Source organism: Astyanax mexicanus, chromosome 24, assembly GCF_023375975.1.
Source record: "Astyanax mexicanus isolate ESR-SI-001 chromosome 24, AstMex3_surface, whole genome shotgun sequence".
Taxonomy (NCBI): domain Eukaryota; kingdom Metazoa; phylum Chordata; class Actinopteri; order Characiformes; family Acestrorhamphidae; genus Astyanax; species Astyanax mexicanus.
This window is the reverse complement of record NC_064431.1, coordinates 22658340-22684372: the sequence shown is the minus strand read 5'-3', so window position 1 is coordinate 22684372 and position 26033 is coordinate 22658340. Positions and strand designations below refer to the sequence as shown.

The 26033-nt window shown below is 38.5% G+C and overlaps 1 protein-coding gene across 5 annotated transcripts; it reads left to right on the top strand.

Annotated features, from left to right (window-relative positions):
- The first annotated feature begins 363 nt into the window (after positions 1–363).
- Positions 364–24801, top strand: tmcc1b (transmembrane and coiled-coil domain family 1b). 5 transcript variants are annotated; one of them, XM_007247720.4, is made up of 8 exons: positions 364–451; positions 2936–3134; positions 8929–8972; positions 11350–11615; positions 20498–20929; positions 22004–22497; positions 22742–22877; positions 23394–24801. In XM_007247720.4, the coding sequence occupies exons 4-8, from the start codon at positions 11391–11393 to the stop codon at positions 23706–23708; spliced, it is 1602 nt and encodes a 533-aa protein (XP_007247782.2). In that variant the 5' UTR covers positions 364–451; positions 2936–3134; positions 8929–8972; positions 11350–11390; the 3' UTR covers positions 23709–24801. The 5 variants fall into 5 exon arrangements, with proteins under 5 accessions (XP_007247782.2, XP_015460956.3, XP_022538474.2 ...); XM_015605470.3 differs by having other exon boundaries at positions 10823–11615; XM_022682753.2 differs by lacking the exon at positions 364–451 and adding an exon at positions 563–719 and having other exon boundaries at positions 10823–11615.
- Positions 24802–26033: the final 1232 nt, after the last annotated feature.

Here is a 26033-nt window from a genome sequence, read left to right as displayed (position 1 = left end):
ATTATTATTATTATTATTATTATTATTACACATTTTAGACATTACAGCAACATCCTTCCTCAACACCCGAGTACACACCACCCTCCCTTCCTCCCCTCCCCTCCCTCTCCTGACTCAAAGCCCGCCCCCACCCAGTACAGTAATTGGTAAATAAATAGAACATATATATTTTTGGGATAAAATATTTCATGAATTCCTAAACAAAACACAGAAACCTGCAACATCAGCGTGTATTTATCCATTTTAAAATATCTCTGCAACTAAATATGATGGGAAAAACGAGCTATAGGGGGATTTATTTTTCATGCTCTGGGTGCATGTGAATGTCACTGTAGTGCACAGCATGCTTCTGGCCCCGTTGCGTCTCTCGTGCCGCCGCTGACGTCATTGTGGGAGTGTTTCAACGGGCGGAATGAACGGTCATCGGCGGCACGGCGCTCTCGCGGCTCATGTAAGTTTATATCTGCAAAATATCGTCGCTCGCTGCGGCGGGAAGTCGGTGGGAATGTGTCGGGGCGTTAGAGAGATGCGGTCCGTGTGGGTCATGCTCCGCCACGCCCGCCGGTGGCGGTTGATTGTGGTGCTGAGTCCGCGGCGGCGGTGCTGCTGCTGCCCTCGCCTGCTAACTAACTGCTCGACCTCCCTCCGCCTCCTCCACCCGCTGCTGCTCCTCACTGCTGCTGCTCGCTGGCTAGCGGGCTATGGCTAGCTGATACTGGGTTAGCCTACCTAGATATAAGCTAAGCTAGTTAGCTTGCTTGCTAACTAGATAGCTATGCTAGCTTGTTTAATGTGTGACTTATCTAAACCTATAGCCCTCAAGTTACCGTGTCAGGTCTCCTCCCTGTTTTTGAATGTGTCAGTTAGCCGTGCTAAAGTGATAAAGTGTGTTTTCTGATGTTTGAGCAGTAAATCCAGCTCCTGCTCGCTGTTATTACAGATAGTGGAGCAGGTGTCTAGCTGCTGGCAGCCTCTAGCGAATGTAGTAAGCTAGGTTAGCTAGTTAGCTTATGTAGCTATTTTAGCTAGGCTAGCTCTACTGAACCACCAGCATCCAGGCTGTCACTTCAGCTACACGCCCTAACGACTAAGCTAGGCTAGCTCTACTCTATCGTTTTGTGGTCATTTGTAGTGTCCAGTGAATGTCAACTCGTTTAACTCAGTTTCTACTAATAAAAACTCAAATACAAGATCTTTGTAATGTAGTGCTCAGTTAGTAGAATAAACTCTAATTACAGAGACCAGCTATGACTGTTTCCTAAAGCTAGATAATTATAAGAATAATGTCAGATGATAGTCTACAGATGACCTGTCAAAATTACGCAAATGTCTGTAGATGTGTAGATCTGCTATTATTGCTAGTAACTGTTTTAAAACTGAAATACGAAAAGACAAAAGCCATGCAGGGTTTAACTCTACTGATACAAATACAAGATCTCTGTAATATAGTGCTCACTGGTAGAATTAACTTTTATTACAGAGACCAGCTATAAATGTTTACTAGCTAGATAATACTAATAATATCAGATACTTGTCTACATATGACCATTTTCTAAATTACATCAAAGGTACCTTATGTGGTCATTTGTAGCCCCTGCTAAAAGTCATAACTTAGTTTCTCTTGAAGTTACTCAAATACAAGATCTTTGTAACTAATGTAGTGCTCACTAGTAGAAAAAAACTCTCATTAGAGAAATCAGCCACAAAGGTTTGCTAAATCTAGATGATAATAATGATGTCAGATACTGGTCTACAGATGACCATGATCTAAATTGCACTAAAGGTAGCTTTGTCTCCAGTTAAAACCCCTGCTAAAAGTCAACTCAGTTCGTACTGTTGAAAAACTCAAATACAAGATCTTTGTAGCTCAAGATCTATGTAGTGCTCACTATTAGAAGAAACTCTCATAACAGAGACCAGTCATAAATGTTTATTAGCTGGCTAGCTAATAATAATAATGTCAGATACATTATGAGCTGCTGAATTTTATCTGACTCAATTTTGAAAGTGGTATCAATATTCAGAAATGGATCTGGCCTCTTATGGGATAATATTGATGTAACATAAATGACACAACAACAATTTCATAACCTGTTTGCTGCATCAGAACTAGTTATATGGAATGTAAAACATTTAGTTAAAGCGTTTGAACTGTTCAACTGGTTGGAACAGATCAATAAAAGCAAAAACACACATTCACACAATATGTGATGCTGTTCAGTATATGTCAGTTAAGGATTTAATTAGATAAAATGAAGGACAAGTGAAGTAAAGGTAACATTAATACAATTATATGAAGCATATGTTGACATGAAAACCTGTGTTGACAGTTCTGATATTACTGATAATATTTTGCTGAGTTTCTACTAGTAAAATTGCATTGCAGAGATCTGTAATGAGAGACTTTACTAGTTAAAGCTAAGTGACAACTTGAACTGCTGGTGTCTTTAGTGAGAGATTTCTAGCCAGCTAGCTAGTGTATCTGTTTGTTTGTACTCATGTCTGGTGTTTGTGTGACTTTGCATGCTTAATTAGTGCTAGCCAGCTCTGGTTGTAAACTGTCCATCCAGATGAGTCCATCTGGTTTTTAGTTTTTTGATATAATAACTGGCTAGCTAACAGCCAAGTGAGCCAGTATGACAGTGCATCAGTGCCACTATTATGTCTTAAATGGCACCAGATACTAAAATTAGGAAGTAACATACGCATTTAGGGTTGATAAATGATTTAGCTGTGACACGGTCAGATCTGGGAGACATCTGTCATGTTATGAAGGAGGCTTGCTTAGCTCTCACTCACTGCTCTAGTTCCTGTCAGATTGCTTAAAGTGATATATTTTTATTATTTATTAATATAATTTCCTTCTGTTCTTTCTCAATAAAGTCTTGTTTGAAATTCTTTGGTTTGTTTAATATGTCTTCTTTTCACTTTTCAGCATGTGATATTCCTCAGCTTAGCAGGCCATAGCTAGCTGACTGGAGAGCCAAGACACCCACCACCCTCGCCTCACCCTGGATCGAATGCCAGTCATCGTCTATGACCTGAAGGGATTATTTTGGATTACCCTTTGGATTAACTCACATCATCTTTCTATGTAGAGACGACAGAGCAGGCACACTGATGAATGGACAGAGGTAGGTATGGTGTGTCAATGTATGGTGATCCGTCAAACACTTGGAATGGTGGAGAACGTAGTCTCTCATCCTGTGAGGACTAGAATTGTCTTACTATGTGTTAAAGTGCACTGGGCCAGTGTGGCTGCAGGTTTTCGTACAAATATAGTAAAATTGGATGTGCTTCTTTTTGTCTAATCAGCTAGTTTAGCCTTTATTACAATTGGATAATGACATACAGAGAGTTCTTTTGCTTGTTTTGATTTTGGCTGAAATGATAAACTGCAGCCACACCAGCCTATATGGATAAGATGGCTGACCTATGGCTCTCGACCTATACTGTCGTGTTACTTTTATCATTAAATAAGCATAATTATATTTTACACCCTTATTATAGCTTAATATTCCCAGTATTTCCTTCATGCTAAAATACTGAGGGCATCCACATCCACTCACATAAACAAAAACACACACACACACAGACTCTCTGGTCTCTTGTATGACCTTGCAGAGCTGTGTGAGCCTGGGGAGAAAGCAGCCCACTTGATTCTCTATGTGGCGTTAAATGTCCTTGTTATGTTCCTAAATTACATGATGTAGCTAGTAGCTAAGTGTCTGATTTGTCCTGACGCTGAGTTAGAGAAAGATTTGCACTTCAAGCTCAAAGTATACTGGAGACTATCTGTATTGTACAGTAGATCAGGACCAGGCTGTGTGTGCAGCTCACATTAACCATTAATGCCATTCATGCTAGAATGCTAGCTGTTTGTTTTCTTTTCTATTACCTTTTTCTTACCTCTCCCAGTGCATAGTCTGATGTGGCAGTGCCTCAGGGTGTTCTAGGCGTGTTTGGGTGGATGAAAATGCTGCCATGTCACATACGCAGGCCTTGCTGAGTGAGTGAATAGGAGTGACACTCCTGCTGTTTGTCTGGTTAATTGTGCATGGTCCACATGGACATGACAGCATCATCACTTCTTGAGGACTCATGGATACATGTTAGGTGGTTCGTGCATGCTGCTTTCCAGCGCAGGTTAATCTGATGTTGGTCGGGTAATGACATAGAAAGGTACGTAGGAAGTCGATTGATTGATGTAGACTGACATGTGATGCACAGTTATAAGTTTAAGATATTTGGCTGTAAAGAGCTGTAACATGTTATGTTATGTAAGTTATATTGGTAGTTAGTAGGAGTTGCTGTAACAACATTTATGGGGTTATCATATTTTCAGGAAAGTAATTTTGCAACTAAATAATTGTTAAAGTTTTGTGTTTAGTGTATGATATGCAATGTTACACCCCTAGTAGTTAGGTAAGTGCCAAATTTAAGACTAGCTGAAAATCTACCTCAGCTATTCTTGTGAGCAGCAGCAGCTTAACTATACACTAACTAACCATGCATAATCTTCTAGAGAACCATAAACAAAGCACTATGTTGTTTCTTTATTGTGCATATTGCCAACTTATTAAGAAAATTTTAAAACGATTTACTTGATTTTAATCGATATATAGTTACAGTCAATTTTGTCAGTTTAAAAGTGGACAATGATGACTTTCAGGAAAGAGTAGCTGAATAGTCAGCCCTGACTCATCCTGGCTGTTGACCACAGGCTGTTTGCTCATATTTAGTCCTCTGTTTGCTCTGTTCTATCAGCCAGGTGAAGGCCTCTGGGTTGGCCGGTCCATGTTTGCCCTGCTGAAGAGCTGTGTTTGATTTCAGCTGGAGTGGTCGTTCTCTTGCTTGCTCGTTCGCTTGTTCGCTCTTTGGATGTTTAGTGTGGTCCTGAATGCATGCTTGTTTCTACCAGAACAATCCTAAACCATTTAAGCACTGGTTTTCAACATGTGGTGCTGATAGGGGGCTGTTGGCCAAAAATTGTGGTGTGTTGGTGAAAATAAAACATTTTCAGTCAGTCTCTCTGATTGGTCTGGCAAGGTACAGTCACATGACTAAAAAAGATAGCTTGTGGATTAACAAATCTATGTCATTATTATTATTATTGAGAGTCTCAGTAATACGTTTACATAAAACTACAAGTAAGCATGGGCGCCATGGTGCTATTTCGTTCTGTTCTGTAGAAAAAAAGCAAATCTAGAATGTCATATAGAACCAGATTGCACTGTAGAGACCAGAGGGGTTCTAAACTCCCCTATTCATTGGACTGCCCCCTTCTCCCAGACCTAGGTTCTTACATACATACGCCTTTATATAAACGCTTCATTGAGTTTACAGTGCAGGACCAGAAGCAAAGTTGATTTTTCCACAAGATGGTAATGGCTCTACTGAGTCCAGCACTTCTTACGAACATTATGCCAACGTTAAAAATGACTGCCTGAAAAATAACTAATTAGATCAAATTCACCATTTTTCAATAACCTCAGACTGACCGGAAAAACGGCGACCAAGAGCACAACACATCCACGTGATTCATAATAGTATGATTAACTACCTAATTGCTGACAGCTCTAATATTAATAACTTAGCTACTCTATGTAATGTAGGCACTCTGTTGCAGCCAAGGCATCCTGCCTGTCAATCACATAATTCTTAAGTGTGCCAATATTAAAACATTGCAACTCTCTATTGGAATTATACACTGATGATAAAAAAAAGACATTTTAGAGTCTGGGTAGGGCGGATTTGTCATTGAAACACAAGGGTCTGGGAGCTGCAATTATTGGTTTTACATTTTGGATACTTGGTTAACAATGAAACATAATGTTTTCTTAACAGATGACCCTGTAGCAATTAAAGCATATCAGTCAGTTGGACAGACTACATCAGATTGATGCACTGTGCTTGTTTAAATTTTAAGTGGTCGATTAAATATTCCTGTGAGCTGTGGAATATCTCGTGGTGGGCTAAGTGGGCTCTGAATTGCGAAAGTTTGAAAACCTGTCTTTAAAGACTTTAAAGAATCGGGATTGGTTGTACGCTTGACCCAGCAGTTTAATTCAGCTAATGGGTGACCCTAAGGCAGGAGGGTCATATTGTTAATGTAATATTATTATGATAAGCTGAAATGATTTGATTGTGTTGGTTTAGCGCAGCAGCAGTGTTACAAGATGCTGTGTGTTTGTGGGAGGAAGCCGAATAAAGAGGATTACTGCAGGCCTGCACACACACACACACACTTCTCTCGTCTCTCTTGCTCTCCTCTCTCTCTCTCTCACGCTTTATCTCACACTTGTCTTAAGCTGGAGCTTCACTGTCGTGCAGAGCGGGCCAAAGCTTTAAACACCTTAACACACCTGAGCCAGCGCTTGTCTTGGCACACGAGCGCTGATCCAGGATCAGGTACGTAGTGATCCTGCCTCTGCACTCCTACACGGAGACGTTTCATAAACATCAGCTTTACACTTGTAGAATTTGACGCCAGTTAAAGTGCAGTCGGTTCGGAAAAATCTGCAGAGAATGTCAGTTTGTTGAGTCTCGCTGGGGAGCAGAGACTGGTGCCTGGCTGGCCTGTGGTGGGGTCAGTGCGAATCCTTGCAGCAGCTGACCCACACAGAGAGCTCTTGCAGCTGCAGGGCCACAGTACTTCAGGCAGACCAGTGAGCACAGCAGGGCCTTTAGATTCAGGTCTGTTTTGTTCACTGTTAAAGGGGACGTGTCCTGCCTAGGTCTGGCCAGTTTATAGTCTATATTAGGGGTGGGAATCGTTTACTATCTCACGATTCGATTCGATTCCGATTTTGGGGGCCACGATTCGATTCAAAATCGATTTTTGATTCAAAACGATTTGAATTATAAACATTTCTGCTTCTGGCTTATGAATCTTATTGAAAAAAAACCCTCCATAATATACACTGGTCCTGGAGCAGGTAATGTGTTACAAAAACAATAAAATGTGCAGGAATGTGGGTCCTCAGTGACAGAGGAATCACTGGGATATCACAATGACGTTAATGAACAATAAATAAATAATAAATAACACTGCTTTATTACCAGGCTACTAGCGGTGGTGTGTAGGTGACGCTGCTGGGCTGATGTGATGATAGCAGTGGAGCGCTAAAGTTCAGGAGCAGCTGCTGATTAACTAGTTAATTTAAGGTCGTTGTATTTCTTCAGAAAGGGGGCAGGAGGTGGAGAAATTAATTCATATGGTCCATTCCTTAATTCCTCTGTGATGAGGAGCTGAAATTAGCTCTGATTAGCTTATTGTATTTTTCCGTTCCGCCTTAAATGCTGCAGCCCGCTGCCACCTGTAGCGTTATTTAAGGTGGAACTGGAAAGTTAGCTAGTTAGCTAGCTAACAGTTACTGAAACTAACTACTAGCGATCTTTTTTATGCTTGTTATGAAGCATTCTGCCATAAAACATTGAAACTACACGTTAATCTAATGTAATATAGTGCTTGTTCTGCCATCTTACCGGTGATTCTCAAACACCTACGCTCTGTGTGTGTCTGGAAGATCTCCGTTTGAAAGGACAAGCGCTATCCCCAGGGTTGCCAGGTCCAACAAAAATACCCAGCCCAAAATCAGTCTAAAACCCGCCCCTCAGAATCGATTTTGGGACATTTTAAATCGATTCTGAATCGTAGTAAATGAGAATCAAGATTCTTATGTGAATCGATTTTTTGGCACACCTCTAGTCTATATAGATGTGTTCAAAACCATTTGTATGAAATGTACGAAATTTATATACTGTAAGATCATGGCTGCTATGCAGATAACCATCTGAATTGTTAGGTTTCTGAAAAGATGACACTAAACAGTGCATCATGTTGGTTTTAGTTCAACATCTCAAACAGCAATCTTAGTGCAGTTACTGACGTCACATGATGATTCTGGGGAAACTATCACAAGTCCCTAGAGTAAAAGTAATCTCTGTTTTTGATCTAAGCATAATTTCTTAATTTCTTTCAAGAATGCTTGTTTAGATAAGTAAAAAAAGAGGTTTACATAGAGTGACTGCCACAATAGAACTCATAATTAACAAGTGAACTGTTGCATTTTCTACTTTACACTAATAACTACACTATTACATGCTTACTTTTAAGTAGTACCCTATTTGTATATGGTAGAAAATAGTCCATTATTTAGCATTTAAATTGCATTTTGAACGTTTGATCATTGTTTATACACTGTATGTCAAACTATAGTATGTTAAAATACCATTGTGTCACAGACATCACTCTTTCTCACATTTTTTACCACATCTCAGCCTAAACATCTCACTCAGCCTGGTTTAACACTGCTTTTGTTAGCACTGCACACTTCAAGGCAAAAAAATCAGGTTTAAACTGATACTAAATGATAGAGGTTTAAGAAGTAATATAGTATTATATTCATAGAGTGGGTCTGAGAGAAATTTAGAGTAAATGCTCTAACAAAGCTCTGGTTTTATCACACTGTCACGCAAAAACCCTTGTCATTACACTTTACAGGCAAAGGAAAAAAACTTTTACAGGAAGTCTGTGTATAAAAACTACATTTCAACTTATTTCAGAGCATTTCCATTGGTCTGTTCATTACTAAATTGTGACAAAATGTAAAAAAAAAACTAATAATTAAAATGTGATAAAAAAAGTAAATGTGATTAATAAATGTTTAAATTTATCTCCGATTAAAATGTAGAGATAAATGTTTTTTGATATTTACAACATTTCTTTGAAATTCCTGCCTGAAAATTGAGTAAATCTCATTTTCTGTGATCCAGGCCCTTTTCTACACGTGCTGAGGGCTGAGCGACACTGTGCAAACAGAGTCGGCTCGTTATTGGATGAGTTGTGTTTGCGTGTATGCGTTATCTGTGTGCTGTTGGTTTGAGTCCAGTGAGTCTGACAACTGCGTCCATTTTCTCCCACAGCCATTCCTGAACTGAGAGCCAGAGGAGGCCAGGCTGGACTGATGGTAAGCAGCACATCTCTCTTATCTCTGTCTCTATGTCTTCCTCCTCTCTCTGTCTCTCTCTCTCATCCTCTCCTCTTCTACCTCTTTTCTCTTATCTGTGTTGCACAGAGCTCATTCTATCTCCCTGTGGTTGTTTGTTTATTACCAGCTCTTTCTAAGAAACCCTGTTCGTAGCTGTTCTGTGTGGGTAGATATGTTTTCTCTCGAGTCTCGAGTTCTCCGAAGAGGATGTTCAGCCTTGTTTTACAGGACCTAATGACAAAGTAACCTAACACTCTCTCACCTCTCTCGCCTCTGAAAACGTGTGTTCGGTTAAGTGTTGCGTTGTTTTGCACTTGACGGATAAGAGCGGGGCCCAGCTGGTACCAGAGTCGCTGTCTCTCCGTATCTTCAGCGAGAGATTGCCGTTAAGTGTTGGGCACCCTGCCCTCAGTTCCCTTACTTTGCTTCACTTTTTCAGTTTATGCTTTACTCAACCCACATGACTCTCAGACACCCAACACACTGCTTTATCACCCTATCTTGTGTTTATGCTTTTTCTTCATCCTTAAGGTTATTTAACAGTAGTTTCACATTGAATTTCTGCAATGAAGGTCAAAGGTCTCTCCTGTCTCCTGAGTTGTTCTTTGAAAGCTGACGTTAAGACTTATGATTATTGTAATTACAGTGGAACCCAAAGTTCTAAGACCACTAGTCTTCTAGTGTAATATCAGCTTGTTTGTGCAAAAAAAGTTTCTAGGCCTGGATTCACAAAAGTCTTTAGGAATTAAAGGATTTAAAAATAAATATTTATTGAATAAATATTATTTATTTATATATTGATATGATATATTGAGTTATAATTAATTATGACACTGCTTGTGTTTAAGCTTATATTCAGATTTTTGTTGCAGTTGAATACGAACCAAGTTATATCAATCAACCCAGATTCACAGCAGGGTCTTAACCCCACACTTTTTTTTTTACTTGCATAACTACATTACTGTATCATTACTGTAATTAATGTACTGTGCTCCATAGGCCCTAAAATAGAACCCTGTGGAATTCCCCCAAAAGATAAGCTAAATCAAACACTTGTCAAATACAGTACAATAATTTCTGCATTAGGATTAATAACTTAATAATCAAGTTAAATAGTTACATTCTTCTTAGATGTGCCTTTTTTCTTAAGTTCATACTTTAAAAAAAAGTTACTTTTAAAAAGTGTAAAAGCTATGCTTCTTTTTTTAGGAAAAAAAGAACAGATGTATTCTCAAAAAAGAATGAAAAACGTTTAGTTTTTTTTTTTTTGAGAATAAACTTTTGGAATTTTGATAAAATTCTCAGTCATTATTTCATGTAATGTTTTAGTTTTTCTGAAAATTTTGTGAATCCAACCTGTGATGAGCCAATCAAATCCACCTGATTGTCATCTGAACACGAGTTGTAATAGAAGATCTGAGAGACGCTGTGAACATTTCAGAAATTCTTGTTTTTAATTAATTTGAAGTTCTTTTGTCACCTTACCATTCATGACTGTAGACTGCTTATTAGCGTGTATCATCATTAATGTAGTAATTATAGTGATAATGGGTTGGTTTTGAGAAACATACAGGTTGGTCTTGTTTATTCTGTGACCTAAGACCTTGCCTACAGGATTGGTATGCCAGTGAGTCATGTCCTAATGACATCAGCTGAGGAACCCGACACCTTGCAATAGGATTACGTGAAAAATGCCACACCTTTGTCTCTTAAAGCCAACCCACCATACTGCTGCTTTTCTTTTAGTTTTTGCTCTCCTGTAGTTGCTTTTTGTGCTCCATCACTCAGTGCCGCATGTCATAATCCATTTTATTTTCCTTCTGTGGTAGACGAGCATGACTTTGAGCCAATCCGCAGATGCATGCACGCTCACAGAGTCCACCTGAGCGCCAGCCTCCCTCCCTGCTTCCTGGCTTTGAATCAGCCTGTCGGAGGGCTAGTGGAGGCGGGGCTTAGTTGGACCCCGCCCCGTGCTGACCCTCTGAGTGAGACTGGCGCCCCCCAATGGATCAGGGTGGTAGCGAGCAACCTGGCGTGGAGGAGCCAGACTCTGGGGGTCGAGCGGAGCCGGAGGTGAGCAGGAGGGCTTCAGAGCCTGAGCACGGCCTGTCCAAAATTACCCACAATGCCTTGGAGAACATGGGCGCGCTGGGCCAAGGCCTGAAGCAGCTCTTCCAGCCTCAGCGGCGACGCTCGTCCGTCTCGCCACACGATGCCGCTGCCTCCGCCTCCTCCTACGCCGCAGGGGGCCCCACACCTGAGGCCACAGAGGCGGGGCCAGAGTTGGGCGGGGAAGCGCCCACCCCCAGCGCCGCCCCCTCCGACTCTGACCCCCACGCTTCCGCCCCTCCTGCAGCTCTGAGCCGCGTGCTGCAGCAGATCCGAGGTGCCCCCCCCATGATGAAGAGAGGGACCAGCCTGCAGAGTCGCCGCAGCAAGGCCGGGGGGGGCGGGGAGGCCCCCCAGAAAGGCAGCCCGCAGATCCACAGGCGCAGCACCCAGGAGGTCTTGCTGCAGGCCGGACGCCCTCGCTCGTCCTCCACCACGGACACACCCAGCAGTCCTGCTCTGGCCGACATGCTGCTGATCGCCGGGTACCAGTCCACTGAGGAAGCGGAGCGGGTGAGTAATAAAAGGCTTCATGAATCGATTGCTTTGTTCACTATTACCGAGGTGAGGTCCTTTAATTACAGTTAAAGCTTTTAGAGATGCTTTTCTCAGCGTGGACCATTTTTAATGCTGTAGAGCTTGTTCACTGAACACCAGACTCATCTGTATCTAATGTGCTTAAACACCTGCCTTTGTTTAATGCAGACCAATCAAACCAGTATCTTTAGGTCAGTCAGTTTTGACAGGTGTGAACAGTCCAGGGATGTCATGATCCGAGAGATGTTGCAGTCTATACCTATACTACTAAAATCCTATACTAAAAAGTTATAAAATAAAACAAATCAAATGAATGTACTTAAAAGTTATCTCTTGTATTAAAATGAACTTTTGCTTAAAAAAATGGATTGAGCCTTTAGTTAAAGCAACAGTCTGTAAGTTTTGGGTTTTTGTGTTTTTTTTTGAGACCTCTGTGGTGAGAATGTGTAATTGCACAGAGTATGTGGCGACATATTTTAAATTAAGAAGAAGATTACTGTAAATTAGTTTGCTGTGTGAAATTGTGATTCTAAGGGTATAGTTTTGTTCATTTGTGAAATACTGTCAAAATGTAGACAGCAGTTACATGCAGCAATCCAGACCATTCATTTTTTTATTTGTTATATTAAACATTGCCGGGATGGTCATTTTAAATACTTTTTTATAGTACATTCTTTATAATTCTTGTAGTCCACAGTCACCTCTTCTGAAAAAAAGCCTAGAGTAAATAATGTTTATGTATACTCTCACTGTACAGTATATCTGCTTTAAGCTGCTTTATGTTCATGCAACATAATGGGAGGGATTATACGTTTATCAAGAATGCATGTGAGCGATAGAAAGCTATGCTAATCTTGCACTGTGAAATTCCCCTATAGATAGGGGCTGCTAGTGCCTTTCCTGAAGACCTACTTCTCACTTCGATTTCAATTTTCTTCTCCAGTTCAGAGATTCTGGTAATTGGGTCCTTATTAAAGTCTGTCTGGAATATTAAAAGAACCCGTTTATCTCTTCAGTTCATGTCCCTGGTCATATTAAGCTTGAATAGTCATATTACATAGTAAATTTAAGGCTTTTGCCCTTCTCAGTAGCATTTTTTATTTTTAATTGTTTTAATTGATAATTAGTCTTGTTATTTTATATCCCTTCCTTTTTTTACTTCATCCTAATATCAAGGAAATATGCTGAGCAAGGTTATTCGAAAATATGTGTTGAGACCTGTCAGAGTAATTAAATTTTTCCCCCAGAAATAATTCCATTTAACAAAATTACTAGTATTTTACACTGATATAATGATAATATAATGGACGAAATATTGTCCTAGAAATAATTGTAATAGGCAATGTTGTTGTCGTTTTAAGACTTGTATAGGCCACTGATATAATAATTATATAATAGCATAATAATGCAATTGGACAGTTTTAAAGAGCAGTGAACTTTTATTTATTAAGAACATTGCAATTAGAATATACATTTTAACAATATTCTGTATACCAGCACATTCACATTAAGTGGCTCTTATTTCTGAGAAAAGTATAATTGTCAATATGTTCGTTCATTTTGTCAGGTAGACATGTATTTGAAAACATGAAAGTGCAATGATCCTCAGATCTCCAGCAATGAAGCTGATAACCCCTCCCTTAATCACTGGGAGAACTGGCTGCTGAAATATCATGTCACTTCTCCTGAGTGCTTTGCTTGCTTTTCTAGGCGTTTCTTTTCCTCTGATTCAGAATAAACATATTAGAGGTTTAATCATTGGATTAATCATTGGCACATTTCCATTCAGTGTTTTGCTTTGGATTAGATTTAAGCACAAGACAAATATTTTCACCTTTTACCTCTATATATTTAGTAGTTTTCCATTAGCTCATGTTTAATAATATCCTAGTATAGTGAACTATCCAGTTAATCTGGTTAAAGTTACTCTGAACTGGTTTCTAAGAACCTAGTGTCAGTACTGTAGTAAATCACAGGGGTAATTAAGTACCATGCCCGGATCTGTACTCTGAATAACTTTATTACTGCATATTAATGCATATTAGAGTTTGTAGGCATGTCACAGTAATTATATTATTGACCTATTATCAGAGGTGGAAAAAGTACAGAAAAATTGTAATTAAGTAAAAGTACCTTTACTTTGCTAAAAATCTACTCAAGTAAAAGTGAAAGTACCCATCTAAAAATATACTCGAGTAAAAGTAAAAAAGTACTCAATTTAAAATGTACTTTGAGTAAAAGTTACATAGTTACTTTTAATTATTTGATGTAAAAAAGTACAACAAATCTTACATAATTTTTTTTTTTTTATTAACTAGTACTTCACATAATAATTTGGACCTTTCAGGCAGTATCCGTGCAGTTATTATTTTTTTTTAATAAAGACAATAGTTTTTTTCACAGCATTTTTATTTTTACTCCGTAACGGGGAGTTTTCCAATGTAGAAAAGTAGACTACTTGTGTCAAAATGTAGTTGAGTAAAAGTAAAATGACCTATTTTAAAAACTACTTTAAAAATTACAAATTACTCGTAAAGTCTACTCAATTACAGTAACTTGAGTAAATGTAATTCATTACGTTCCACCTTTGCTTATTATACACTATAGGGATATAGCTTCAATGTTGCTCATTGTGTTTTACTTAATTTGCAAGAAAAGCCCATTTCTTAATGTTATTAAGCAGATATGTAACATTTCAGGGTAACATTTTTGCTGTAACAATATTCTTGGCAATATGACAAAAAATATATGCTACTGCAAAAAAAATAATACTATAAATATTTAAAAGTTTAAAAAAGTAAACCTTCACTACTTGGTAAACAAGACAAACTTACACAAACATACACACTTACACAACACAAAAAATGTAAAATAAAAAATAAAATAATGTAGTGTAACAAAATTTTATACCACAGAACGAAGTCTCATAATATGTAGTGCATGCATATGAATTGCAAATACAAATATTTATACAAAATATACCTTTAGAGGAATATTTGCTGGGTATTTTTTCTGTAACAATATTCTTGGAAATGTGACAAAAAATATACAACTGCAACAAAATAGATTTTTTTCTATTTAACTTTTATAATAACATTTTTCTATTTTGTAAAAATAAAATCATTAAAGTTACAAAATAATGTCAAATAAAGATAATGTAACGTAACAAGAATATATACTACAAAACGAAAGCTCAGAACATTTAGTGCATTAACATAAACTGCAAATACAAATAATTATACAAAATATACCCTTAAAGATTCACAGTAAAATGTCAAGTATCAAAACTAATCCAAAACAATTATAATGTTAATGTTATTGTGCATAATACATGATGATGGCACAACCCTAGCCTTTATGGCAATTAAATAATATTCCAGTTATTTCTGGGACAGTATGGCATTTAAATAAAAAATTGGTTGTTTTGACAGACCTGTTTAGTGTTTTTTTTTTTCTTTCATTTTATTCACTCCTTTAGAAGCGTTTTGTTGTTATGTAAGGTATAATGTCTGCTCAGGTGGGCACGTTGTATAGCACGCCCCATTTAATTCCAGCGTTTTAATGCCAGTAATGTCCCCCCATTCACTGTCCTGTAGTCGCTCTCTGTGGCTGTGCGGTTGTGTTTTGAGTCTCTGAGCTGTGAAATAGAAGGTTGTGGTGATGCCAGTGGTTTGGGGATGTGCCCGAGAGTGTGCGTATCCTCGTGTGTCATAGCAGGTTGCCTGAATCTCCTCCCAACTACGAGCTTCTCGGAGAAGCCTCTAGGCTCTGATTATTCCGATTATACTCCAGGATGGATGGGCCGGGATGACAGTGCGCGCAGGTCAGGGAGCTTGTGTGGCGGGTCCCTATGTTCTCTAAGCCTTGCTAAATTTAGCCGTTTCTGGGTGTACTCCGGGTCAGTGAACTTGGGTAGGCACTAGTAAAAACTGACGCCTTGTTCGTTTTGTTTTCGGAACCAGTACGCGGCATCTGGCTACCTGTACGGTCTCTTTGTCCTGAAGCATTTGGCCTCGGGAGACGTGTTTGCACACACACAATCCAAAGCTGCTCTGTTATTGTGTGGTGGAGATGAAAAATAGCCCTTTTGTCAGGCTGATGGAGCGCTTTCTATTGCTGTGACATCATCAGTCATGCCTCTAACTAGAATAAAGCTAGATTAAGTTATATCACATGAGAATAATCAAGAGAGAACAGATGGTATTGTTGCTTTTGTACTCCAGTGTTTCCAGCCCTGCATATTTGACCGACATATTGGGCAGTTACTGTTACTGGTAATGCGAGCTCTTAGGCCAGTCAAGTCATTTGACGCACCGGGAACTGCAAACCCTGTTTGGAATCAACCAGAAGGTCTGTGCTTCTCCTTACCCAGTGGAATGGCATTCCTAAGTGTTATCTATCTTTCCTGAGTCTATGTGGGAGACACTAACTCACTGGTGGGAGGGGGGCGCACTAGTTAGCGCCATTCATTTAAGTCTTATTATATTTCTAGCATTAAGCCACCTGCTGCATTATAGTGATCTGAGTTCAATAACTAAAGACTGAAGTGAACTATACCTATATTCCACATATCATATCAAACTTTAAAATCTACAAATCTTACTAGCACACTGCCATTTACCTGTTATCAAACGTTAGCCATTAATTCAGCTGGGTAAAGCAGATAGCCATCTGCCATTATGCCTAATCAGCCATTTTTATAATAAAGCTTCATAATAAAGCTAATCAAGGCCAGATCTTACTAATTAAAAGACATCTAGTAAAAAAACATTTGTTTAAAAAAATTTATTTGGATTTTTAAAATCATTATAATCATGGCTGGTGTATTTTATTATTACAGAGCAACATATTTTAGCTGTTATGTAAAGTAAAAAAAAAAAAAAAAAAGGAAGTGTAGTTACACTTTAAAATTGTTTTGTAATCTCAGGTGAATAAAGGTGCATCAAACTATAAAATTGGTCTAGTGTTGTAAGAGTATTTACAGCATCTGTTACTGGCTGATGTTCACTACAGGGAGCTTTTAAGTCTATGCCAGTTATTTATTCATTTATTTGCTCCTTAGCTAAAATTCTGTTGAATTGTACAGTTTAAAATACTTTCTTAGCTAAAAGTGATGGATAAGGTTTAATTCAATTAATCACTCACAGAGCATGTATTTTTTTTCATTTCTTGACAACACTAATTATAATACAAAATATTATAATATACGCAATAAAAATATTTATTGAACACATATCACACATTTTCAATATGCCAGCAGACATAGCAATCAGGCACAATATGAGCTCAGTAAAAGGCTTTAACACTGTAACACCTACTCAAACTGAACTACGGGGTCTGAGATAACAAGACCAGGGTCAAGACAAGGTTCTCCTGAGTCAGCCAGGTGTAAAAAGCTATGTATAGGTTTATCTTTAGGTATAGTCGGGGTCTTATCAGACTGTTAAGAGTCACAGGGTTTAGTAAAATGATGTAAGTGTGGTTGCCACAGCAAACAACTGTTGACCTTGTTTTCACTAATTGGGATTTTCTGTGAGAGAATGACTAGATTTGTAGCAGATGCAGTTTTCAGTGAATTGTATATATAATTCTATTATGCTGTGTTTGCTCTGTAAAAGTCTGTGTAGTAGTGTAAGACCTGTCATTCACAGTTAATCTTATGCTTGACTCTTCTTTATTGAAACTGTCATGCAAAAGCCTTTAGTCTTCAAAATGGAACTCAAGTTCAATTTCAATTCCAAACAATTACGCAGCATTTCTATTGGTCCATATACTCATGGACCTTTTTAAAGAACAACAAAAACTGCCAGAATAACATTATGTGAAGAAGCAAAAACAGAGGTGCAACATATTAGCTTGAAACTTGTTAGTGTTTTGTCATCAATACACTTCAGTGTATTAGCATGAGCGATGAGATGGTAAGTAGCTCATCAGATGACTTTATTGACTTAATTGTTGGTATATATTCTTAGGTTATATTCATGTTAATGAGTTAGCTTACCTTCATTTGACAGTTATGAAATGTTTGACTGTTTAATGACCAAACAGAATCTATAATAACAGATAACTGATGAAAATAAATGAAATTTATTTTATTTTATTTATTTATTTTATTTTGTTATTATTTATTGATATTAGCAGGTTAGCTAGTGTACATCACCCTAAAATCGTAACCGTAGTCGTAAAATAAGAAACCAGAAAGTCAAAAGTCCTGGATATTAAAGTGGCAGTCTGTATTATTTTGTTTCTAAACTGAAAGCAGAAGCATTTCTGAGTGGAGAAGGGATAAAATATTGTGTTTAATGGTACCAGTGTGCTGGAATGACCATCCCTGCTTAGCCTTATATATTCATTCTAAAAACTGTGGTGTCTGGTCGTTTTTCTTCTGGCCACTTCATGCGTCTTTACATACGTATGTCACACGTACAGCCTCTAAAAGAGGATCCGGCTCAGTTTTACTGAATGTGGGGGCTGGTAGAGCAATGGAGACTTTAGAAGGGGAAACCTAGAGACTGTAGCTCATTTACTCATAGTAAAAACATAGTGTGACGTTAAAGTAAAGTTTCTGACTGAGTGTGCTCGCTCCCTCTCACTGAACATAACCTGGAATCGGATTCATCCACTCTGAAAGGAGACCGCATCACAGCCACCCGGTTTAAAATGATTCTTCTGCATGCTCGGTGCAATTACCCATTCACTTTTTTTACAGTAAGCTTAGATTTCCAGTGTTTTGATTAAAATGATGATACGGTGATGCACTCACAAGAAATTCCTGTAAATGGGAATGTTTTTTTTTTTGCTTCGTTTTTTTATTTAATCACTTTATATGAAGTCTCTGATGTCTTTCGTTTATGGTTTAAATTTTTTCGGAGCTAAGAACTCTAAAATAGTAACAATTAGTGATTTAATTGGGATTCTCTATTTGGTTGCTTTTATTTTTTTCCAAATATAACCATTAGGCAAATACACTCGAAACAATAACCATTAGTTTATACTACCTTTAATAGTATACCTCTGCAAACCTACTTTCAGAGTCATGATTACTCAGAGTAGATGACTTAAGATGAGGTCAGAGAGGTTGCAGCTGCAATGTGAAATCTTTTGTAGGCCCAGCTTGAGATTCTTTTCTTCCCCTCCCTCCCGTTCCTCGGTTTCATTCTGACTGGTGCTGATATTACCGTCACTAGAATACAGATTCACAACTCCTTTTCTGTCCAGTGAATAATTAGCTTCCTTTTTTATCTGCTTGTTTTGTCGCAGACTTGAGATCAGTAAGAGTACAGATGTCTTGTGCTTTGATGAAAGCTTTGGTTTATTGATTTTTCTCAGTGTACTTGGAGAAAGTGAGTTAGTGCTCATGCTACATTGGTTCAGCCTTACTGGAAGGCTGATGTGTTCCTGTCTTATCTTTGATCAATGAAGGCAATATTCCTGTTAACTGGGTTGTACCATTTTGGTGTGGATGGTCATAGTTCATCTCAAGCAGAATGTAGCTGTATGTGTCTTTTAATATTTCACACTGATAAGTCCAGATTACCATTCCTAATATCAGTTGATTGTTAGATTGTTAGTTAATGTGTAATTTCTGCTGTGTTATATTTGTTGGGCTTTTTTTCTGGTTATTGTTCGGTTTTATCTGCAGATTTGTAGATGATGTAGAGCAGTATGCCAGTCCTTTATCAGTGATATGAGCTTAAGTCATTATCGCTGCCCATTTAAGGACTCTCGTCATAGTACAGAGGTCCAAACAGTCAGACGAATGCATGGCTAACGCTACAGTACTTGAACAGGAGGCTGCTGCCTTCTCCGTGATGGCCTGCGATGAGAGTGAGCTCACTGTCATGGTGATAATTGAATTATTTTTCCATTACTGTGTTTTTTTGGTTGTTTTTTAGCTAGTTAGGGTGAACGAGAGCTTGATTGATGGAACTCATAAGCAGTATGATGTGTAATATGTGTAACACACTGATCTGTAGAATGTTCTAGTGTTATCAGTTGATTGTGCAAGGGTCCGATCATTTGAATTATGTTTTTTATTCTTATAGCTGGACAATAATTCAGTATTAATATAGGGATAGAATTTTTTTTATTACTAGTGCTATGAATTTTATACACTTTCAATAATGGTGATGTGATTTTTACTAAATGTATTGGGCTAAAAATTGCAAACAAGTAAGTGAAAGAACTGAATAATAATTAACATCAAACAACGCTTGACATTCTTGGCTTAGTCATATTGTGCGTTGTTAATATGTCAGCTGCTGGGATGTTACAATATAATCTTTTTATTAGCTTTTATGCATTTGCTTTTTCTTTTCGGCTGTTAATTTGGGCTACTGTATTTTTCACACTGTAAGACTTATAAGTATTATAAGGCGCACTATCAATGAACATCTATTTTCTGGTCTATTTTCAAACATACATAAAACGCAGCGGATTATAAGGCGCATCATGCGATACTAGTAAGGAACAGGGGTGTCATCATGTTTTCCTTTTAAATAGGCAGGTCTTGCCGCTGGGTGATGGCGGTGGGGTAGCTAACTAAGTTAAGTAAAGCTGAAAAAAAAAAGAAAAAGTCAAACGAGTGATGGATGTTAATCTACAGATTTCTCTCCTGAAAACTTCCGATTATTTACAGTAAGCTTAAATTTCCATAGTTCCACTAAGGCTGGGTGCAGCAGCATTAGAATAAGCTAAGACAAAAAATGCACTATGCAAGTAAATTCTTAAAATTATAAAAAAAAAAAATAATAATAATAATAATAAACCTCTTACTCTTATTTTTGCCATCTACCGTAATTAATGATTCTTTCATATTCTAATCAAGCACCTTCTTTCTTTCTTTTCAATCCCGTTAGGTGGATCGTCTGGAGGTTTATGCCCCAGCCATCTCGCCCAACGCTTTATCCAGCAGTTCAGATGGCGGCCCGTACGGCATGGACTCGGTGGACGGCACGCCGGATCCTCAACGGACCAAGCAGGCCATCGCTCAGCTTCAGCAGAAGATTCTTAAGCTTACGGAACAGATCAAGATCGAGCAGACCGCCCGCGATGACAACGTGGCAGAATACCTAAAGCTGGCCAACAACGCAGACAAGCAGCAGAGCGCACGCATCAAGCAGGTGTTTGAGAAGAAGAACCAGAAATCAGCTCAGACCATCCAGCAGCTGCAGAGGAAGCTGGAGCACTATCACCGCAAACTTAGGGAGGTGGAGCATAACGGGATACCAAGGCAGCCCAAAGATGTACTACGGGACATGCACCAGGGTTTGAAGGACGTGGGTGCCAAGGTACAGCTGCTTTCATGCTATTTCTATACTGACTGGAAGTTTGGGTTTTAATGATATTTTAAAAGCATGCCTTATTTTGTGAGATTTTTTGTTTGCGATGTGCCTGATCCAGTTAAGCAAGGTCTTGAGATGCATAGTGGAGCAAAGGGCAATAAATTATTTTGCTAAATATCATAGTAAACATAGAATAGATCTCTAGGAGTAGAGTTTGGCATACCTGAACTACCCAAGGACATAGACTGTGTCAAGTTAACATCGACTTATTTTATTTTTCAGAGTACTGATGTCTAATATGTTTGTTTTGCTAGTTTCTGACACAATACAGCATACTGGTATTTACAACAACAACAAAAAAAAACAGTCAAGAACCAACTCAAAAAGTACCATAATTTTTAAATATTTGATTTTACATTGTACATTTAATACTGAAGATATTAAAGCTATACAGAAACATGCAGGATTATTATTTTGTAAAAATGTGTTAAACAAACCAGAATATTTATATTTGTGGACAGATCTGCAGAAGTATAAAGATATTTGGATGGCATAAATCAGTATATTGGGGTAAAAATAATTGAGGTGATTTTTTTTGTTTTTTAAGAATTGCAATTTACATTTTTGTAACATTTAGGCACTTCATATTGCAGAATTGTCATGAAAACAGAAACTGAATTTCCATGAAAACACTAACATGGAAAATTGTTAGTCAAATTAAGTAGCAGATACTGATGGGTTGCACAAATTGTATCTTTCAGCTGAAAAACAGCCAGTTTGATAAGTGATGCTAAGCAGTATTTTATTACAATTTTGATAAAAACTTAGCACTTAAACATGCTGTTAGTTGCCAGATAGCCGCCAGCAGGCCATAAAAAAGGTTGAAGTTAATGTAAAAAAATACATTTTATTATTTTTTTTTTACTAATTTGGGTAGGACTTTTATTAAAAATATTTAATTGCCATTTTGTTGTGCTGCTGTTGTTTTTGTTTTTTTCTATGTTATGATGCATCTTGATTGTTATTGTTGTTGAATGGTTTCACGACTCACGCCTTCCCAATCTCTCTCATTTCCACCAGGTGACCGGTGGCCTTTCCACCATCTCCCAGGCCACTCACACAGCAGCGGGCGCTGTAGTTTCCAAGCCTCGTGAGTTCGCCTCGCTCATCCGGAACAAATTCGGCAGTGCGGACAACATCTCTGCCTTGAAGGACTCACTGGACGAGACTCAGGGTGATGAGACCATATCTGGGCCTGGTCCATCAGGAGCTAGGGTCTTAGCATCCGGGCAGCTACAGTCCAGTCCCAAGTACGGCAGTGAGGACGACTGCTCCAGCGCCACATCAGGCTCAGCAGGGGCCAACAGCACCACAGGGGTCCCCGGAGGCCCCCCTAGCTCCAAAGGAAATACGTTGGAGCACGGCCAAAGCTCAGGCTTCGATGCACTGTTTCACGAAATTCAAGAGCTGAGAGAGAACCAGAGCAGACTGGATGAGTCGTTTGAAAGCTTGAAGACCCACTATCAAAAAGACTACACCGTCATCATGCAGGTGCTGCAGGAAGAACGATACAGGTACACATCTTAGAAAACAGCTCAAGAGACGCATATTACATTTGACTTGATTTTCTGTTTTACACTCATGCAGTGGGTCTCCAGGTCTGAACTGTGTGAGCATTAGCAATGTACATGCATTTGACGGATTATTATTATTAGCAGAAATAAATGCAATATAAAATGTATATGAGATGAGGATTAGCAGTTGAATGGCAGTGTATATATAAATATATTTACAGCTTTGTTATGTGTGTATTTACAGGTGTGAACGTCTAGAAGAACAGTTGAATGATCTTACAGAACTCCATCAGAATGAAATTTTAAACTTGAAGCAGGAGTTGGCCAGCATGGAGGAAAAAATTGCATACCAATCTTATGAACGGGCAAGAGATATACAGGTACTTGAATCTTTTGCAAATTACGTGAGGATGCCTTAAAATCTCATCTTTTAATATTTAAATACAGAAGGGCTCAGTCCTTAAGCAACTATGTAACAATTAAAAAAAAAATTACAAAGTACAAATTTGAAATTTGAAATAGGATTGGGATTTTTAACCTTTAAACATCTATTTCTTAATAGCTTTTCCTTTGACCATTTTATAGGTAATGTAACATTAGCAGGTTTGCCTTGCCAGAAATGAACAGCACCTTCTTGTGGATTAGGACAGAAATGCTTCTGCTACACAATTAATGAAAATTAATATTACTACGTTAATGCATTAATATTACTACAACCTAATAAAAATGTGTATTAATTGCCGGAATACCAGAACACCACAATGCATTCGTCTTCATGCACAATTAATACAACTTTTTATTCATTTTTTGCAATCTTGTATCAGCTGTAGGCTGTGGGTTTTATCCATGCCGGTAATGTTTTAACAGTATTTCTCTATATATCTCCCTGCCTATAGGAAGCACTGGAGGCATGCCAAACACGTATCTCAAAGATGGAGCTGCAGCAGCAGCAGCAGCAGGTGGTGCAGTTGGAGGGCTTGGAGAACGCCACAGCACGCACTTTACTCGGCAAGCTCATCAACGTGCTGCTTGCCGTCATGGCTGTCCTCCTGGTGTTCGTCTCCACCGTGGCGAACTGCGTGGTCCCGCTGATGAAGACGCGCAGCCGCACGCTGTCCACCCTCCTCCTAGTCATCTTCCTGGCATTCCTGTGGCGAAACTGGGAGATCTTGTCGCAGTATCTGGACCGATTCCTGCTGCACCCGAGATGACCTGAAGGGGAGACTCTGGCTTGATGAATGAACAGAAGAACAGGGCACAATGAAGGGGGCGGAGACTAGTGCACTGCCTCAGCGCTGCTTCTGAGCTCGGAGGGGTGGGGCTCAGTGGAGACCGATGTGAAGGGAGATTTCTTAAATTTTTTGTTGCTCTAGTTTTTTTTATTTTTTCCGTTATTTTCTTACTCAACGAGTGAATTTGTTTACATTTGGTAAAAACCTGTTTTTTTCACCAAGGGAAGAAAATTAATACGAGTGTATTTTTTTTTCTTATTTCGTTTCTATTCTTCTTTTCTATTCCTCTTTTCTTTCCATTTGTTGTTGAAAGTGATGCAAGTTGTGTTGCTTGGTGTCCTTGTGATTATTGTTGGAATATACATTTATGCAAATAACTGGGATCTGAATTTGCAACAGCGTATTTACATCGTACCGAGTGGTTTGAATGCAAACGGGACATTATCATAACGTCATCAGCATATAACGTTCTTCACTGTCACCACTGGCCTATTTCCTTCATTTAAAATCGACTCATGCTTTATTCTCTTCTTTCCTTAACGATTTTTCCTTTCTTTCTCATGACGCATATCTCCCACCTCTATCTTTCACTTTCTGTCTCTCTCTTTCTCTCTCTCTCTCTCTCTCTCTTGCTCTTTCTCTGTTTCCGCACCTCTTCATGCTCTTCGTGTCATACGATCCTTTGCTGCTGACAGGACTTCTGCATAGTCATCACTGGACGAACAACAAACAGATCCAGATCCACTGAACAGTTGAGTTCAGTTGGTGCACAACATGGAATCGGACGTGTGATTAGATGGGCCTTACTGGGCTGGGCTGCAGAATGGGATCCAGGCCGCCTCGCCTCCTCATCTCCAGCCCTGCGTCCCGTGCCCAACCCCCCTTTGGCCTGCTCTGATGGAGGCCCCGCCTCCCTTTCATGAACTAAACGAACATACTTGAAGAGCTAGAAAAGCTCAAAGACTCTCAGTGCTTCCGTACTGTTTCTTATAGCGACAATGAAATAGTTCTTTTTAGTTTTTATTTTTTATTTTTTAAACTAAATGAATAAACGGGCTGTTTTAAAAGTGAACTGTCCAGTGTTCCAGGGTTTTTCCTCTTTCACAATATGGGTCATGGACTTTTTCCATCTTTTTCCATTCTTGTAGGTGTTTTAGTGTAAGTGGCAAGCTAGCAGCATTAAAAAAAACTAGATGACCTGCATCAGTTGGAGGCAAATTAACAGAGTTGAACCACCTGTCATAGAACTTAAAGAGCCACAGCTCTGATCTAATGGCTGCTGTAGCACTGATGAGATGATGATCATCATCTTATTCATTTAATCCAGTTCAGGGTCATGACAGCTAAAAATACACAGAGGTTTAATATATTTAAAATAAGTTACGGTTAATCAAAAATCATGGCATTTTTCTAATATGATACTGCTTAAAGCAAGTACACATCCTGTCTACACCCTGTCAATTATCTTGTACCATAAGGGACAGGATGTTTAGTGGGAAGTGATGGGGAGAGGTATCATAATATTGTGAGGTAAATACAATAACTATTAAAATATGTTTGCATTTGAATTTACTTGCATTTAAATTTAATTAAAGATTTTGTAAGAATTTAGCTTATAATTAAGAAATGATTAACTGAAAATAATATGTGCAAAATCTTACTGTTATACTGTGTTGGAGACATATTATATATTTCTAAATTGTTAAATTAATAAAATCTAGCTTAAATGAGCAGAAATTACTTCTAAGTTAATGCCTGAGCATTGAAGATCTTCTACCATAAGGGAGAGGTAAGGTGTAAGGTGGGGGTGTTGGTAAGGGTGTCATAAAATATGAGGTCCAGTAATGTATTATCTACTTAAATAATTTAGTTATATTCAATAAAAGAGTATGGAGTTTGATTTAGCGTTCAAATAAGATGCCATAAATTGAATTTAATATAATCTGTGACTTTTTTTGACAACAAGGTCACTGCAGTTCATTATTGCTTAATGTTAAAAAGCGCAATTTATTTTGTTTTAATAGTTTAAAAAAAGTATTATAATTAAAGTGTGTTCATTTAAAAAAGTTAACTAAGCAGAAAAGACTTTTAACTTTTATATTCTGAGTGGTTGAGGGGACTTTTATCGTGGAGGGTGAGTCTCCCTCATCCCCTCACCGAGCTGGTTTATGGAGAGACTTCCCACTTTCTATGTTCACCGTTATAGCCTATAATTACGGACACCGCTAGAGGGAGCTCGCGAGTGAGCCCAAAATGAATGGGGGTTAATGGATCTAAATAGCTAAAACACAAATTAATTACATC

Bases quoted from the DNA above. Each gene is read 5' to 3' on its own strand.
- tmcc1b (XM_015605470.3), top strand. From the start codon at position 10,998: ATGGATCAGGGTGGTAGCGAGCAACCTGGCGTGGAGGAGCCAGACTCT. The intron at 20,930-22,003 runs GTACAGCTGCTT...CATTTCCACCAG, and splicing joins TGAAGGACGTGGGTGCCAAG to GTGACCGGTGGCCTTTCCAC. The intron at 22,498-22,741 runs GTACACATCTTA...GTGTATTTACAG, and splicing joins CTGCAGGAAGAACGATACAG to GTGTGAACGTCTAGAAGAAC.